Raw genomic sequence first — 19,170 nt, 5'->3', positions numbered from 1 at the left:
TCTACCAACCTAGACAACATATTAAAAAGCAGAGACATTACTCTGCCAACAAAGGTCCATCTAGTCAAGGCTATGGTTTTTCCAGCAGTCATGTATGGATGTGAGTGTTGGATTATAAAGAAAGCTGAGTGCTGAAGAATTGATGCTTTTGAACAGTGGTGTTGGAGAAGACTCTTGAGGGTCTCTTGGACTGCAAGGAGATCCAACCAGTCCATCCTAAAGGAAATCGGTCCTGAATATTCACTGGAAGGACTGATGTTGAAGCTGAAACTCCAATACTTTGGCCACCTGATGTGAAGAACTGACTCATTGGAAAAGACTCTGATTCTGGGAAAGACAGAAGGTGGGAGAAGAAGGGGACAACAGAAGATGAGATGCTTGGATGGCATCACCGACTCAGTGGACATGAATTTGAGTAGACTCTGGGAGTTGATGATAGACAGGGAGGCCTGGTGTGCTGCAGTCTGTGGGCTCGCAAAGAGCTGGACATGGGTGAGCAACTGAACTGAACTGAACTGATCTGAACGACCAATAATTCACACATATTTTTAACTGATTTTTAATTCAGACATTTTTGAATTTCCTTAGTCAACTCTTCTAGTTTTATCTAATCACCATACGGTAAAGATTTTGGTGGTTATATTTGTCTTCAATAAGAAATTTAAATCCAAATTTTCAGGGATAAGAATGTTTTTGATGAGTGGTAGCTCTAGACATGGTCTATGAACCTAGAGAAATACTTTCTTAGAGTGAGTGTTTCCCCTCTAAACCTACACCTGTGCTGCCACAGTACTAACCACTCCTGTCTGTGAAGGCAATTCCCCACCCTGGTCCTACCGCAGGTGGGTGTATCATTAGAACTCTGGGTTTTGGTGCAGGTCCCTCCTGCACGCCTCTCACTATGGGCTCCCTCGGTGCACAGAAATACACTGCAGAGTCCTCCAGCTGTGAGGCTGAGATGGTAAGTTTGATGAATCTGCTTGCCTCCTGGAAATTCAATGAGCAGCAGCCTTCCGTGGCATTTTGCTTGTTATGAGAGTCCTGGCGAATGAGGAAGGTCATTGCCCCACTGCTGGGCTTCTTGTACCAGAACAGACTGTGAGCTGTACCACTGGTGTCGTATGTGCAATCCAGGGTCACAGTTTCTTTCTCCTGCACTGACATTGGTGGTTGGTCTTGAGTTACTTTCTGGGCAATACTGGATCCTAGAGGGAAAAAACAGATAGAAGTAGACTGCAGCCATGAAATTAAAATTTGGAAGGAAAGCTACGAATAACCTAGACAGTGTATTAAAAAACAGAGACATCACTTTGCCAGTAAAGATCTGTATAGTCAAAGCTATGGGTTTTCCAATAGTCATGTTTGGATGTGAGAGTTGGACCACAAAGGAGGCGGAGTGCTGAAGAATTGATGCTTTCAAATTGTGGTGCTGGAGCAGACTCTTGAGAGTCCCTTGGACTGTAAGGAGATCAAACTAGTCAATCCTAAAGGAAATAAACCCTGAATATTCACTGAAAGGACTGATGCTGAAGCTGAAGCTCCAATAATTTGGCCACCGGAGGCAAAGAGCAGACATATTGGAAAAGACCCTGATAGTGGGAAAAATTGAAGAGAAAAGAAGGGTGCAGCAGAAGATTGGGTGAGTAGATAGTATCACTGACTCAATGGACGTGAATTTGAGGAAACTCTGAGAGATAGAGAGGAGCAGGGGAACCTGGCGTTCTGCAGTCCATGGGGTTGCAAAGAGTCAGACACAACTTAGCTACTGAACAAAAACAACAGAGATTTAGGAATAAATGGTGTAGAATAAAGAAATTCTACTTTACACTCGGCTAGGCTTCCTTCCCAGGCTACCCTTAAGACTGCCTGTTCCCTTGGTCCTTAGGTCACAGAGGAGGCACAGTCCCACTGGGGCCATCCTTACTGAAACACAGTGAAGCCACGACCACCTTCAGAAGGCTGGAGAGAAGCATGTTTCAGCTCATCCACTAGATGGAAAATATCTTCTTCTTCAATGTCAAGGCTTTGCAAGGTGAGGTGAGCCTGAGAGGGTGAGGGAAGAACTGCTGGGTATGTGCTGCTGCTGCCCCACAACAGGAAACAGGGGTTAGTGATGTAGCAAGTTGATGTAGTTAGTTGAGTAGCAAGTTGATGTGGGTTACATCAACTTCTCTATAAACCAGTTGAGAGTCCTACTCACCCCAAACTTCCTTTTGTATTAACCAGCTCTTCGACTGGTAGCAATAACATCTTAAAATAAACACAAGTTAAATTTGATATTGCAAGGAAGACCCCCACACAGACAAACACACAATGCTGTGTTGGGTCATTGCTTCTGTGAAGGAAATGAGTGAGCAGCTCTTATTTAAAACTATTATCGGTAACGTATTATGGAAATAATATAAGACACACTAACCATGCAATCTCACATCCGTGTTCTGTTCTTCTACCTAAGGTAGAAATAAATCACTTTATGGTAAGAAGACAAAGCACTTTAGCTCTTCTATTCTGCCTCAGTTCAGTTCAGTTCAGTTGCTCAGTCATGTCCAACTCTTTGCGACCCCATGAATCACAGCACGCCAGACCTCCCTGTCCATCACAAACACCCGGAGTTTACTCAAACCCATGTCCATCAAGTTGGTGGTACCATCCAGCCATTTCATCCTCTGTCATCCCCTTCTCCTCCTGCCCCCAATCCCTCCCAGCATCAGGGTCTTTTCCAATGAGTCAACTCTTTGCATGAGGTGGCCAAAGTATTGGAGTTTCAGCTTCAACATCAATCCTTCCAATGAACACCCAGGACTGATCTCCTTTAGGATGGACTGGTTGGATCTCCTTGCAGTCCAAGGGACTCTCAAGAGTCTTCTCCAACACCACAGTTCAAAAGCATCAATTCTTCAGCGCTCAGTTTTCTTCATAGTCCAACTCTTACATCTGCACATGACCACTGGAAAAACCAAAGCCTTGACTAGACAGACCTTTGTTGGCAAAGTAATGTCTCAGCTTTTTAATATGCTATCTAGGTTGGTCATAACTTTCCTTCCAAGCAGTAAGCATTTCATGGCTGCAATCACCATCTGCAGTGATTTTGGAGCCCCCCAAAATAAAGCCAGCCACTGTTTCCACTGTTTCCCCATGTATTTCCCATGAAGTGATGGGACCAGATGCCATGATGTTAGTTTTCTGAATGTTGAGCTTTAAGCCAACTTTTTCACTCTCCTCTTTCACTAAGAGGCTTTTTATTGCCTCTTCACTTTCTGCCTATTGTTACCATAATGCTTCTCCTCACTATCAATATTTTCAGTTGCCCATCTTGGGGCCAAAGCAGGAAAATCTAATCACCCTTTGCTAAAGAGTTTAGGCTGAGATTGCAGAGACCGACTCCTGTCACAGCAATCCCCTTTTATTCTCTACTAATTTTGACAGTCCAGCTCTGTTCATGAAAGCCAGATTAGATACCTTAGTTTTGTCATTAGGTTATCAAGCCTTTGAACTTATATTCATCCCATTAACTCAACTGGGACCATAAACAAGCCATACCAAATTGTTATATATCCTGTATGCCCAGCTCTAAAGGAAATACATAGCAGGTGATCTCATACACCTCCATAAGACAGCTAACCATAAGATCAACACTGATTCCACCCCCAACCCTACACCTGTGCTACCACAGCCCTAACCACTTCCTGTCTGTAATAAATCTTTGTTTGTATATGAATATAACAGGAAAGCCATGCCTAGGGATATGACTCAACACCATGGCAAACAACAAAGACCCACTGCCTATCACAGCCTATTTCTTGATACACTAGTCAAAACTTATCTTCCCCTGATAGCTCAGTTGGTAAAGAATCCACCTGCAATGCAGGAGAGCCCAATTAGATTCCTGGGTTGGGAAGATCCGCTAAAGAAGGGATAGACTACCCACTCCAGTATTCTTGGGCTTCCCCTGTGGCTCACCTGGTAAAGAATATGCCTGCAATGCGGGATCCCTGGGTTGGGAAGATACCCTGGAGAAGGGAAAGGTTACCCACTCCAGTATTCTGGCCTGGAGAAATCCATGGACAGTATAGTCCACGGGGTCGCAAGGAGTCAGACATGACTGAGTGACTTTCACTTCACTGTTCACTTCACATCTTCCTGTCACAGTAATGACAGCCTCAGAGAAATTGTTTGAAGCATCTTTAGATCTTGCAGTGGAATCTCCATTAAGTTTAATGGAACTACATAGAGTAGGAATTGTTCTCTAATTTAAAAACAACTTTTTTCTAACAACTGGTTGACTAAATATGAAGTATCATTAATTTCTCTTCATATTATTTAAGTCCTTTAAACTTCTCAATTTAAGGATCTTATGATTGTACTCTGTTACTCAAAGTACATCCATACCCAGAACAATTTTTTGGACAGTCTCACATCAAACTCTGAATTTATATATATTTTTTTATTTTTGAAATGAGTTAGGCATGGGCAGGGGGTACTTCCCTTGTAGCTCAGCTGGTAAAGAATCTGCCTGCAATGCTGGGGACCCCAGTTCAATTCCTGGGTTGGGAAGATGCCCTGGAGAAGGGATAGGCTACCCTTTCCAGTATTCATGGGCTTCCCTGGTAGTTCAGTCAATAAAGAATCTGCCTGCAATGTGGGAAATCTGAATTTGATCCCTAGGTTGGAAAGATCCCCTTTAGGAGGGCATGACAACCCTCTCCAATATTCTTGCCTGTGGACAGAGGAGCCTGGGCAGGCTATGGTCAGTGGAGTCAAGAAGAGTCGGACACAGCTGAGTGACTAAGCACAGCACAGCACAGGAATCGGGCAGTTTGTCTTCACAAAAGGGGAGCACGGGGCGTTCTGGGGAGCAGTGAGGCTGTTCTGTGTCAGGAACTTGTGATGGCTACATCATCTCCACAGTGGATTAAAATTCAAAATAAACAGAAATATAAATAAAAAATAGTCCATTTTTCTATGTAATTACTTAGGAATTAAGATTTCAAATACTGAATTCAAAATAGCAAAAGAGGAATCTTCTACCATCTTTTCACCCCGCCAAAAAACACCAATTTTCACAGTTATACTCCAAGGGAGCTCTGAGAAGTCCAGAAATCCAGCAGAGAAGTTCCAGCACACCGTCTGATATCAGACACACTGCAGACGGTTAGGGGAACAGTTTCCCATTACCTTCCTCACCCCTCCCCTCACAGCACACAGCTGGGCTCCAGGAGAAACATTCTTGACCTGCGATTTCTCCCCAGAGGAAAGTGAGAGCCTGTGAGTGAGCATCTGCTCTCCAGCTTTGGGAGAACCTACAGAGAAGACTCGCCCCTTTCTCTCCTCACCCAGAACACTTAGGTGTGCTGCTCAGCTGGGGAGTGGGGAGCCCCTGGGAACAGCAGCCAGGTCTCCAGGAGGGCATTAAAGTGGACAAGTTTCCTACTACCAGGACACTGGCTCCCTCAGGACTGCCACCAGTCGCCGGGGATGCCTTGCCTGCCAATCATCAAAAGTGGCCCAGGGGTACCAGCCATCACACAACGTCTGACTCAAACACCACCCCACCCTGTCGCTGCTCCAGGGGCGCAAAGAGCAGCCAGAGTGAGGCTCTGCAGATGCCTCCTGAGCATGGGCAGTGGCGGCCCCACCCTGCTGGCCTGGAGGAAACAAGACAGATGTGAGCAGCCAGCCTCCCCCTAAGGAAAGGAAGAAACATGGGGGCTATCAACACCCAGACTGGCCTCCTAACAGCAAGAGAAGGCCATGAAGTTCGCAGTAAATTGTCCAGAGACAGGAGAAGGCAAATACACCATTTGATTTGCAATCATTTGAACATGACATTTTCAAATCACTTTCTATCTTACTTTTCCTCAAACACACAAAAAATATATACTGTTACTGGACACTAAAGGAAAACACAAGTCACATTTTCTCAATAAGAAGGTGGTCAATGCACATAAAAGGGATGTCAGACAATGTAAAATTGTAATTTATTAATATTTCTCATAGAGCTATTTCAAAGCTGATGTTTGGGAACAAGAAAATGGAATGAGGAATGCTCAGTTCAATATTTAATATTAAGTGGAAAAAGATACTAATTAAGATAGGAATTTATAAAAAGAGTAAACAATATTAGCGACATTGTGTGATCATAGAATTGTCAATATCATATTAATTATATAAAGCATTTTGTTATATTTGGCATGCAATTTGTATAATCAGAAAAATATGCTGTTTTCAAAGCACAATATTTTAAAAACTCATTCATAATAAGGATTGTGATATGGATAACAGGGGGAGTGTTTATAGAACAGGAGTCTGAATGGCAAAATGTAAAGTCAGTCTTACAATTTCAAAACAAATCAGTAAATTACTAACTCTCTTCAAGAATTCAGTGAGCAACAGGTATCCAACAACATGTTCTAACCCTTTCTAGCTGCTCTTGAGCCTAATATTCTTCTGTTCTTTTTTTTTTTTTTTTTCCAGTTGAGCTATTTTATTATTATTTTTTTATTATTATTTTTTTTTCCAGTGGGTTTTGTCATACATTGATATGAATCAGCCATGGATTTACATGTATTCCCAATCCCGATCCCCCCTCCCACCTCCCTCTCCACCCGATTCCTCGTGGGAGAATGTGAGGGTGGGATATTTCAAAAGAGCCTAATATTCTTATCCAATGCTTTTTATGGCTTCCCTGACAGCTCAGTTGGTAAAGAATCACCTGCAATGCTGGAGACCCCGGGTTGATTCCTGGGTCTGGAAGGCCCCCTGGAGAAGGGATAGGCTACCCATTCCAGTATTCTTGGGCTTCCTCTGTGGCTCAGCTGGTAAAGAATCTGCCTGCAATGCAGGAGACCTGGGTTTGATCCCTGGATTGGGAAGATCCCCTTTAGAAGGGAAAGGCTACCCATTCAAGTATTCTGGCCTGGAGAATCCCATGGACTGTATAGTCCATAGTGTAGCAAAGAGTTGGACACAACTGAGTGACTTTCACTTTCTTTCACATGCTTTTTATGACTAGCACATCAGTTTCCACCTGCAGACAAGCAATATAACATTTGTCATATTTGAAGTTTGCACCAAAGGAAGGGGGCTGCCCCAGTCACAGGTTTGAGTACAGACAGAAGATGCCTGGGGAGCACTGTGTGCTTGCTGCACACAAGTAGACAGCTGAGTCTCCAGCTTCAGTGGTTGCGATGTGCAGGGAGAGATGTTTGGCTGTCTTATTCAACAAAACAGTCAGTCTCTGGTCTTCCTTTTTGTCCTTATTTGAACGAATAGCTATAAGGAGCTGGGGTCCTTTCCCAGGTTCTTGCTTATACCAAGGGAAATACTCTGAGTTACCATCTGTATAAGTGCAGGTGATAACAGAGCTGTTTCCCTCCTGGACAGTCAGGGTAGAAGGACTCTGCTCCACCTTGTTTCCCAGGCTGACACCTATGGAGAAAGAAGTCAGAGAAAGGAAAAGGGTTGTCAGATTATTTAGCTCTAGACTTTACTTTTCCTTTTCTACAATAACTAGAAGAAACCTGAATAAAGCCAGTCTTGGCATCTAAAGAATATCTACAAATACACTCTATTTCCCTTAAACCCTCAACTCACAGTCCAGCCGCAGCCACAAGAATGTGATTAAAGCTCCAATGGGTGTCTTCATTGTTTTCCCCATTTAGGATCAGTTGTGGACCTGCAGTCTCCGGCCAGGAGAGCGGCTTCTGTTACCAAGTGATCCCTTCTTTTCTCTAGTGGTTTCTTTCATTGTCTACCCAGCCAATAAGGAAAAGGTTCTGCCTCTGCCCCAAGTCTACCTATCCATTCAGAATCCACTCAAATGAACCCTCCACAGGCTCTGATCAGCAGAGGTGCACCACCCTCTGGTGGTTACATCTCTAACTACTGAACTCTCTGGTTAAATGTCCTTCTCATACCTGTGCCTATGAGGGACTCTGATGCATAGAAACAGCAAAGATTAAGCAAATTACATCTTAGGTTGTAAATTTAAATGCACAGTAAGGATGTAGAGATTAAGATTTACACCTCTGCACACAACTGAGTCATTTTTAGTAAGTTAGAAGGAGGTAGATGCTGTTGCTCTTTATCCAATGATGGGCCTGATATTAGTTTTGAAATTAGAAAAGCACCATGATTCACTCTTAAACATAAAAGTATAAAACCTTCCTTTTCAGCCTATTTACCATGCTCTTTCTACCATGGGGAGAAAATCTTTCTAAAAGGAACATGTAAGCCAAGTAAGAGTAAAAGAGAAAAAAGATCACTTGATATCCCAAATGCCTATTATCTTAGATTGTGTTCCTCTAAGCTGGTCTTGCCTGTTAACTGTGACTATGGTTAACAATACGGTATTTTTCATTTGAGAGTGGCTGGGAGTACAGACCTTAAATATACTCACCATAATAACAACAAGACAAAAACCCTGGTAATTATGTGCAGTGAAAGATGTGTTCACTAACCTTATCAGTGTTATCACTTCAAAATATATACATATATCAAATAATTATATTAGACACCTTAAACTCACACATGTCTTAAAAGCAGTGAATGACTCAGAGCCTTAGTGGAATTTCCTCCAGAGGATGAGTCAGTTCTACTGGCATGCCTCTGCTGCCTTGGCCATTGCTGGCTCGGAGTCTATATTCGATTATTTTTCTTCCAAACTTCACTACAGTGTTCTTTGCCTAAGACAATGACATTGACATTTCCCCAATAAAATGTTCTTTACCCAAGACACTTCCCCTTAACTGCTGTGAGTTTCCAGAATTATCTTCCTCTGCCAAAACCAGTTTTATTACTTAGAATTTTCTGTTTACCTCTGTGAGGATAAACCTAAGAAAGCCTCAATATTGCCTGTGTCTTCTAGAGAAATAGTGCAAATAGAAGATTAACCCTAAAGAACCTGTTGTAAGAAATGGTCCCTGGGCAACCAAGACTACTTCATTTCCAGAGGTAGAAGCCCCTCTCCTGTGATTTGGATTCTCTGGCCCTGTGGATTACAAAGAATTAATTTAACCTCTGTTCCATATCTCATATCTTTAAAAATTTACACAGCTATGGTGAAGAATATCTACTCAATATATAAATATGTATATTTATTAAAATGTTCTGGTTTCATGTGTGTTAAACTTCTTGCATTGCAGGCAGATTATTTACCATCTGAGCCACCAGGGAAGCCCAGGTAATACACAAAGTTTGGAACAATTTTTTATGTGATGTTCTTAATTCATCAAAGACTAACTTCCACTTTTCTTCTGGATTTAGAAAGCAATTATTGCTTGTCGTAAATTCTCTGGTGGCTCAAACAGTAAAGAATCTGCCTGCAATGCAGCAGACCCAGGTTTAATCCCTGGGTCAGGAAGATCCCCTGGAGAAGTGAATGGCAACCACTCCAGTATTCTTGCCTGAAAAAATCCCATGGACAGAGGAGCCTGGCAGGCTACAGTCCATGCGGTCGTAAAGAGTCAGACACGACTGAACAACTAACACTCCTATAAAGAACTGTGGAGAGCATTGGTGTTCTTTACTTACAAGTAATTTCACTCAGGCCTCCTATTTTAGCACCCGTCACAAACCTTCAACCCACACATACACAGGCACTCGCGAGAGCAACACCATCTTTCTCAACTATTCAAAGGTAACTGGTCCTTCTTTTTTAAAGTCTTCTGCAGCTCACATTGTGACACCTCTCGCACTGAACCTAGGTTTCTTCTTTGTCTAGTCTGTAACACAAGCTTTAATTCTTCCTTACACTTCTCACCTCTGACATTTTGTTGACATCACTATGCGCTGTGATCTCCTTATCTATTCTTTTTGTGTTTGCAGGTTTATACCCTTTCTGATTTCTTTACTATCTTAGAGATAAATGTGTATTATTAATCTACTATGTTTATACAAATTTCAGAGAAAACATTTTATTGCACAACATTTTGTATTATTTAAAGTATACTTTGACATGCATTTTATTTACAGAACTTTAAAAATAAAATTGGCATTTAAACCAATCTAATAAAAATTTTAACTAGATTTAAATCAATAATGCATAGCTAATACATACTAGATTTAAACCAACAGTGCATAACAAAAATATATTAATGTTATAACTATAGCTCATTCACAAATCCTACAAATATAGCCTTTGAAAAAAGTAGAAGAAAATTTTCATGAAGGTGGAAGAATGAAGCCAAGAAAAATATTTTAGAAGCAGCAGGTATTTCAAGGGCAATAATATTTTTAGTCATTGTTACCATAATAGCCACTGCAGAACCGGAAAACATATGTTGTTCACGTCTGTGCTTAAAACTTTCTCCCAAGCAGCGAAAGTACTCCTAGTGTGCCAATAAAAGATGTTGATTAAATAGGATTGCACCAATATTTGCGAAGACCAGCAGTATATTTGCAGTGCAATACAGAGATTGATTGCTCTATTATTCTTTTCAATACACCATCTTCTCTTACTTCCTTATCTCTCACAGTTTCAAGATTATGACAAAATCCTCAATATTTTGCAGTAACCTATAAGGGAGAATCTGAGAAAGAACCCCATACACCACGTGTGTCACACACTACACTCGTGCACGTGACGGTGACTCTGCTGTGCACCTGACACTGACACAACGCTGTGTGTCAGCTCTACTTCAATCTAAAAATAACAGTTTTTCAAAGTCATCGTTTTTGGAGGCTGTAGCTCTTCTATTACTTCTCCTGAATGCTCTGTCAGGAAGACACTATGCAAATGACACCTTCTCTGGTGCACTCTGGCTCTCTAAAAGTATATTGTATACTAAAAGTATGATAAAACTCAGTAAAGCAAAACCCATCAAGTTGGCCTGGAACAACCTGCAGGGCATGGATTTGACTGCAAGGATGAGCAAGGGACTATTGCGTTGTTTATGTGGTTTAACCTTGAAATTACTTTGGTCTTTGATAAGGAACGGTTGGTGTCAGACAGTTTTTAGCTTCACTAATAAGAGGCTGGGTAAAGGAAATGTTTCCCAGTGATACAGTAGTAAAGAATCCGCCTGCAATGCAGCAGACCCAGGTTCGATCCCTGGGTCGGGAAGATCCCCTGGAGGAGGGTATGGCAACCCACTCTAGTATTCTTGCCTGAAGAATTCCATGGACAGAGGAGCCTGGCGGGCTACAGTCCATGGGATGCCAAAGAGTCGGACACGACTGAAGTGACTGAGCACTCACACAAGGGGATGTTTACTTCTTGTTCTTATGCTCTAGACGTTGGTATCATGTTTGTATCAACCAGAGACTGAGCGACAAACCACCATAAACTCTGCTGGGACCAGAGGGGATCAGAGACACTCAGCATCCAGGCCCCGCTGCTGCTCAGAGTTTGTGCTCAGCTCCCCCTGCAGTTTCTGTCACTGTGTCACTCAGAGCACAGTAGTACACAGCTGAGTCTGACTCTTGGACTGAGGCTTTCTCCAAGTGGAAGGAGGTGGTTTTTGCATTGTATCTGGCTTCAAAACCTTTGTGGCTTTGCTTCTCGTTGGCCTTCGTGGCTTTTAGGAGGAGCTGTGGACCTTCTCCAGGATACTGGACATACCAGAAAAGAGCAGGGTACCCAGAGTTGAATAAGTGCAGTTTATAGTCACAGAAGTCCCTTCTGAAAGACTCACTTGGCCATCCATCTGGGTCACTGAGTTTCCATGGGTTTGTCCTGGTCAAATTATAAATAAAAATTCTGTGTCACCTTGGGCATATGTTTCTGGGATAAAATTATGGTTAAAGATTTTGCTGACATAACAGAAGGAAGAATCCGTGGTTTTTTTGTTTTTTTTTATTAGTTGGAGGCTAATTACTTCACAACATTTCAGTGGGTTTTGTCATACATTGATATGAATCAGCCATAGATTTACACGTATTCCCCATCCCGATCACCCCTCCCACCTCCCTCTCCACCCGGTTCCTCTGGGTCTTCCCAGTGCACCAGGCCCGAGCACTTGTCTCATGCATCCCACCTGGGCTGGTGATCTGTTTCACCATAGATAGTATACATGCTGTTCTTTTGAAACATCCCACCCTCACATTCTCCCACAGAGTTCAAAAGTCTGTTCTGTATTTCTGTGTCTCTTTTTCTGTTTTGCATATATCGTTACCATCTTTCTAAATTCCATATATATGTGTTAGTATGCTGTAATGTTCTTTATCTTTCTGGCTTACTTCACTCTGTATAAGGGGCTCCAGTTTCATCCATCTCATTAGGACTGATTCAAATGAATTCTTTTTAACGGCTGAGTAATATTCCATGGTATATATGTACCACAGCTTCCTTATCCATTCATCTGCTGATGGGCATCTAGGTTGCTTCCATGTCCTGGCTATTATAAACAGTGCTGCAATGAACATTGGGGTGCACGTGTCTCTTTCAGATCTGGTTTCCTCAGTGTGTATGCCCAGAAGTGGGATTGCTGGGTCATATGGCAGTTCTATTTCCAGTTTTTTAAGAAATCTCCACACTGTTTTCCATAGCGGATGTACTAGTTTGCATTCCCACCAACAGTGTAAGAAGGTTCCCTTTTCTCCACACCCTCTCCAGCATTTATTGCTTGTAGACTTTTGGATAGCAGCCATCCTGACTGGCGTGTAATGGTACCTCATAGTGGTTTTGATTTGCATTTCTCTAATAATGAGTGATGTTGAGCATATTTTCATGTGTTTGTTAGCCATCTGTATGTCTTCTTTGGAGAAATGTCTGTTTAGTTCTTTGGCCCATTTTTCGATTGGGTCATTTATTTTTCTGGAATTGAGCTGCAGGAGTTGCTTGTATATTTTTGAGATTAATCCTTTGTCTGTTTCTTCACTTGCTATTATTTTCTCCCAATCTGAGGGCTGTCTTTTCACCTTACTTATAGTTTCCTTTGTAGTGCAAAAGCTTTTAAGTTTCATTAGGTCCCATTTGTTTAGTTTTGCTTTTATTTCCAATATTCTGGGAGGTGGGTCATAGAGGATCCTGCTGTGATTTATGTCTGAGAGTGTTTTGCCTATGTTCTCCTCTAGGAGTTTTATAGTTTCTGGTCTTACATTTAGATCTTTAATCCATTTTGAGTTTATTTTTGTGTATGGTGTTAGAAAGTGTTCTAGTTTCATTCTTTTACAAGCGGTTGACCAGTTTTCCCAGCACCACTTGTTAAAGAGGTTGTCTTTTTTCCATTGTATATCCTTGCCTCCTTTGTCAAAGATAAGGTGTCCATAGGTTCATGGATTTATCTCTGGGCTTTCTATTCTGTTCCATTGATCTATATTTCTGTCTTTGTGCCAGTACCATACTGTCTTGATGACTGTGGCTTTGTAGTAGAGTCTGAAGTCAGGCAGGTTGATTCCTCCAGTTCCATTCTTCTTTCTCAAGATTACTTTGGCTATTCGAGGTTTTTTGTATTTCCATACAAATTGTGAAATTCTTTGGTCTAGTTCTGAGAAAAATACCGTTGGTAACTTGATAGGGATTGCATTGAATCTATAGATTGCTTTGGGTAGAATAGCCATTTTGACAATATTGATTCTTCCAATCCATGAACATGGTATGTTTCTCCATCTGTTTGTGTCCTCTTTGATTTCTTTCATCAGTGTTTTATAGTTTTCTATGTATAGGTCTTTTGTTTCTTTAGGTAGATATACTCCTAAGTATTTTATTCTTTTTGTTGCAATGGTGAATGGTATTGTTTCTTTAATTTCTCTTTCTGTTTTTTCATTGTTAGTATAAAGGAATGCAAGGGATTTCTGTGTGTTAATTTTATATCCTGCAACTTTACTATATTCGTTGATTAGCTCTAGTAATTTTCTGGTAGAGTCTTTAGGGTTTTCTATGTAGAGGATCATGTCATCTGCAAACAGTGAGAGTTTCACTTCTTCTTTTCCTATCTGGATTCCTTTTACTTCTTTTTCTGCTCTGATTGCCGTGGCCAAAACTTCCAACACTATGTTGAATAGTAGAGGTGAGAGTGGGCACCCTTGTCTTGTTCCTGATTTCAGGGGAAACGCTTTCAATTTTTCACCATTGAGGGTGACGCTGTGGGTTTGTCATATATAGCTTTCATTATGTTGAGGTATGTTCCTTCTATTCTTGCTTTCTGGAGAGTTTTAATCATAAATGAGTGTTGAATTTTGTCAAAGGCTTTCTCTGCATCTATTGAGATAATCATATGGTTTTTATCTTTCAATTTGTTAATGTGGTGTATTACATTGATTGATTTGTGGATATTAAAGAATCCTTGCATTCCTGGGATAAAGCCCACTTGGTCATGGTGTATGATTTTTTTAATATGTTGTTGGATTCTGTTTTCTAGAATTTTGTTAAGGATTTTTGCATCTATGTTCATCAGTGATATTGGCCTGTAGTTTTCTTTTTTGGTGGCATCTTTGTCTGGTTTTGGAATTAGGGTGATGGTGGCCTCATGGAATGAGTTTGGAAGCTTACCTTCATCTGAAATTTTCTGGAAGAGTTTGAGTAAGATAGGTGTTAGCTCTTCTCTAAATTTTTGGTAGAATTCAGCTGTGAAGCCATCTGGTCCTGGGCTTTTGTTTGCTGGAAGATTTCTGATTACAGTTTCGATTTCCTTGCTTGTGATGGGTCTGTTAAGATCTTCTATTTCTTCCTGGTTCAGTTTTGGAAAGTTATACTTTTCTAAGAATTTGTCCATTTCATCCAAGTTGTCCATTTTATTGGCATAGAGCTACTGGTAGTAGTCTCTTATGATCCTTTGTATTTCGGTGTTGTCTGTTGTGATCTCTCCATTTTCATTTCTAATTTTGTTAATTTGGTTCTTCTCTCTTTGTTTCTTAATGAGTCTTGCTAATGGCTTGTCAATTTTGTTTATTTTTTCAAAAAACCAGCTTTTAGCTTTGTTGATTTTTGCTATGGTCTCTTTAGTTTCTTTTGCATTTATTTCTGCCCTGATTTTTAAGATTTCTTTCCTTCTGTTAACCCTGGGGTTCTTCATTTCTTCCTTCTCTAGTTGCTTTAGGTGTAGAGTAATCTCAAAAATATACAAGCAACTCCTGCAGCTCAATTCCGGAAAAATAAATGACCCAATCAAAAAATGGGTCAAAGAACTAAACAGACATTTCTCCAAAGAAGACATACAGATGGCTAACAAACACATGAAAAGACGCTCAACATCACTCATTATTAGAGAAATGCAAATCAAAACCACTATGAGGTACCATTACACGCCAGTCAGGATGGCTGCTATCCAAAAGTCTACAAGCAATAAATGCTGGAGAGGGTGTGGAGAAAAGGGAACCCTCTTACACTGTTGGTGGGAATGCAAACTAGTACAGCCGCTATGGAAAACAGTGTGGAGATTTCTTAAAAAACTGGAAATAGAACTGCCATATGACCCAGCAATCCCACTTCTGGGCATACACACTGAGGAAACCAGATCTGAAAGAGACACGTGCACCCCAATGTTCATCGCAGCACTGTTTATAATAGCCAGGACATGGAAGCAACCTAGATGCCCATCAGCAGATGAATGGATAAGGAAGCTGTGGTACATATACACCATGGAATATTACTCAGCCGTTAAAAAGAATTCATTTGAATCAGTCCTAATGAGATGGATGAAACTGGAGCCCATTATACAGAGTGAAGTAAGCCAGAAAGATAAAGAACATTACAGCATACTAACACATATATATGGAATTTAGAAAGATGGTAACGATAACCCTATATGCAGAACAGAAAAAGAGACACAGAAATACAGAACAGACTTTTGAACTCTGTGGGAGAATGTGAGGGTGGGATATTTCAAAAGAACAGCATGTATACTATCTATGGTGAAACAGATCACCAGCCCAGGTGGATGCATGAGACAAGTGCTCGGGCCTGGTGCACTGGGAAGACCCAGAAGAATCGGGTGGAGAGGGAGGTGGGAGGGGGGATCGGGATGGGGAATACGTGTAAATCTATGGCTGATAAGAAAAAAAAAGAAAAGAAAAAAAAAGAAAATGATTTACCAACAACAACAACAAAAAAAGAAGCTAGTTTAAAAGTGTTACTAGTTTGAAAATATTTGCTTCCTTTTAACACTTTAAAAATGTTCTCCCTTGGTGGCTTCTATTGCATCTGACATGAAATCAAGCATCATTCTTAATGATATTTCCCAGAATACAGTCTATCAATTTTCCCTGTTTATTGGCAAGATTATTTCCACTTAAATAGATCCTTGGATTTGCCTTCAATACCCTTTGAACTTCCGTCAAAACCACAGTGGAAGACTTGCAGAATGTCTTATTCACCTTGATGATTTTCCACATAGCATTGCTCCTATGTAAGGAGCTTGTTTTATAGGAAGTCAAGTATGGCAGTGAGTGAAGGTGCTTGTTATGAGCAAAAATGTTATGAAATGGGTAATGGAAAAGGTAGTTATAAATACTACCAACAATCATGTGATCATTTGCAGTAGCAAAAACTGTAATAGTCAGAAATGGAGCATTTCCTGCCATATCAGTAAACAAGGATATCAGTCATCAGCAACTGCAGCCCAGTGTGAGCTCCTGAGCCTAAGGGCACTCAGGAAGGAGAAGAATATCTGTGATCTAACAACCATCAGAACTGCAGTCACTCCCTACCAGGAGCCTAAAGGATCTCAGGATGTAAGAAACACAGATATTGGCCCCAGGACAGCTGAGGTGAATAGTAAAAGAATGACTTCAGTGAGCCCAGACTCTTTCATCTTCCCATGCATAGAAAAGAGCTAGACTCCTTGACTTGAGATATCCGATTTTCTTTAATTAACAGTAATCTTTTGATGTTCAGACTACCTGCATTTTGTTGCAAAACTTCTACACAACCTGGATCCTCTGCTCACCTCCTTAGAGCAGTTCTTTCAGGGTTTCTTGAACATATTATCTCCCAGGCTTGAAGTCCTAAAAATTCTCACCAGATAAAACATAACTCTCAACTTCTGGTTGTGAATATTTTTTAAGTTGATAGTAGTTATGACAATCTCTTTTTCAGTTTGATGTGAATATGTTTATGAATACAGTAGCCATTTTTAAATCTCTCCCCCAGTTGCCTGCCTATGGAAACATATGATGTGCAAAATACAAGTTAGTCTTGTATCTGATTGTATCTCAGTAGTTAAGATGCAGGATCCAATGGGACAGTGTGGGTGAGGGATAAAAGAAAAGAATAACACCCAAAAATGGATAAGTGAACTTGGTATCCCTTGAAGAGGGTATGGCAACCCACTCCAGTATTCTTGCCCGGAGAATCCCATGGACAGAGTAGCCTGGGGGGCTACAGTACATAGGGTCATGAAGAGTTGGATGTGGCTGAAGCAACTTAGGATGCATGCACAAACCTGGTATACTCTTTTCAGGAGAAGGTTACAGTGATTTTGGTTGAATGGGGAGTAATTGCATCATATTAACAAGAAGCATAGTTTTGCTGTTTTCTTTATTTGAAAGTGTGTTGTTAAAAGAGGTATAGATGGATGACCAGTTGACATAGAAGGTACTGGAATAGCTTTGTAGTGTCTCTACTAGCTGGAAATCTATGACTCAGAATTTGTCTCCCTGTATTGTTCTGGGTTAGGATTGGCCATAAAAAAGAAACTGCAAGGTTTAGAAGGTAGTTGTCTTAAAGTAGCCACATTTTTTTTTTTTATGTCCTGCTGGTTGGTGCAGGGCTCCAGCCACTGTGCAACTCACACGTGTTGCTGCTGATCTGCTAGCTCATCTTATTGTTGACTTACAACTCCTTGACCTCCAACCAGATCTCCCATCTTGGGCCAAATGTGCATGTAGCATGATGAGAAATATCCACTTCTCCAGAAGGTCACCCATTACCATGAGATTGAAGGAGGCGAGAGACAGGCAAGTTTTAGTGTGTCTTTGTGGGTTCCAATTGTCCTCGTGGATTCTAGTATGTCCTTACACATCAGTTTTTCCATGCTTTTGTCCACATACAATTTTCCTTTCCAAATGACACTCTAGTTGATTTAAAGTAAATTCAGGTTTGCACCAGATGCAAAGATAACAGCTTTGTATAAACTCCTCCACCAACTCTAGCAATTGCCTGAGAGTTCTATTCCTTAAAATGAGTCTCTTATTCTGTATCACTGTGGTTCTACTTTTCTGATTGTACCCTAACTGACACAAAACCTAAGAAGAAAAGATAAAGGAAATTATATTCATGACAATTTCTGAAAATTAAACCCAGATTTAAGATGTGAGATTTTTTAGGTGAAGTTGCCATATTAAATTATTATGGGACAAGTTTTCAAATTTAGACAACTTTGCACATGTTCTGTATGGTTGATACAAAATTTAAAAAATCAAGACTGAGAACGTATTACTAGAAAGTTAGTCTGGACATCTGTTCCTAAGCGACTTAAAAGGGGCTTCCAGACCACAGATTAAGCAACCACACAACTGCCATTTCTGGTCTGGGATCTGCAGGTGCATATTTCAGCTGGAGTTCTGCAGCAAGGAAGCTCTCTTTTATTAAACTCTGAGGTTTTTGTTTAGCTTTTCCCATTACTTCAAGCACTGTGAGCTCCCAGAGAGCACAGAAATACTCTGCAGAATCTTCCAGCTCTAAGTCTGAAATGGTGAGGCTGATGGATTTACGAGCTTTCTGAAAATTTACAGAGTAGCGGCCATTCCTTGCATTCTGGCTAGAAGAAACCTGACCAATAAGGTAAATCATCTCTCCATTGGGAAGCAGCTTGTACCAAAACATGTAGTAATAACTCCAGGCTGTTCCATACCGACAGTTCAGGGTGACTGACTGTCCCAGTTGACCGGATATGTCTGGCTGGTCTTGAATAACGTTCTGCGCCAGACCAGATCCTGTGGGGGGAAAAAATCAGGAAACAGAGCTGAAATAATGAACAAACTAATGTAGGAATTAGACTAATTTGGGGCCCAAAGAAAACCCAAATTGAAATCATAATAAGTATGCTTTTCCCCAACCCTCCTTTCCTCCCCAAGTCCCTGTGAAGCACCATGTGCCTGTGTGCGGACCTTTCACCCTAAACACTTGTACCCTTGTTTGGAAGTATCCTTACCAAGGAAGGTGAAGGCCAAGAACACCCAGAGCAGACTGGAGAGCGGCATGAGGCATGGATTCCCCTTCACGAATGTGCTGAGTCCTGCCTCAGGCTGAGAGTACAGTGTCTTTGAGTGCCTGACAGCACATATACATAC

The 19,170-nt window shown here is 41.1% G+C and overlaps 4 gene segments (V, D, J or C); all 4 read right to left on the bottom strand.

Annotated features, from left to right (window-relative positions):
* Positions 1 to 19,170, bottom strand: part of LOC122704631 — a 284,386-nt gene that overhangs the window by 82,574 nt on the left and 182,642 nt on the right.
* On the bottom strand, positions 793 to 1,973 carry LOC122705803. The segment is given in 2 exon segments: positions 793 to 1,205; positions 1,925 to 1,973. Coding segments are annotated over 2 exon segments (462 nt in total).
* On the bottom strand, positions 7,094 to 7,680 carry LOC122705802. The segment is given in 2 exon segments: positions 7,094 to 7,428; positions 7,594 to 7,680. Coding segments are annotated over 2 exon segments (399 nt in total).
* On the bottom strand, positions 10,559 to 19,116 carry LOC122705800. The segment is given in 4 exon segments: positions 10,559 to 10,642; positions 11,380 to 11,550; positions 18,503 to 18,813; positions 19,032 to 19,116. Coding segments are annotated over 4 exon segments (615 nt in total).

This window comes from Cervus elaphus, chromosome 12 (genome assembly GCF_910594005.1).
Source record: "Cervus elaphus chromosome 12, mCerEla1.1, whole genome shotgun sequence".
Lineage (NCBI taxonomy): Eukaryota > Metazoa > Chordata > Mammalia > Artiodactyla > Cervidae > Cervus > Cervus elaphus.
The sequence above is the reverse complement of the archived record's forward strand: the minus strand, read 5'-3'. Positions and strand labels throughout refer to the sequence as shown.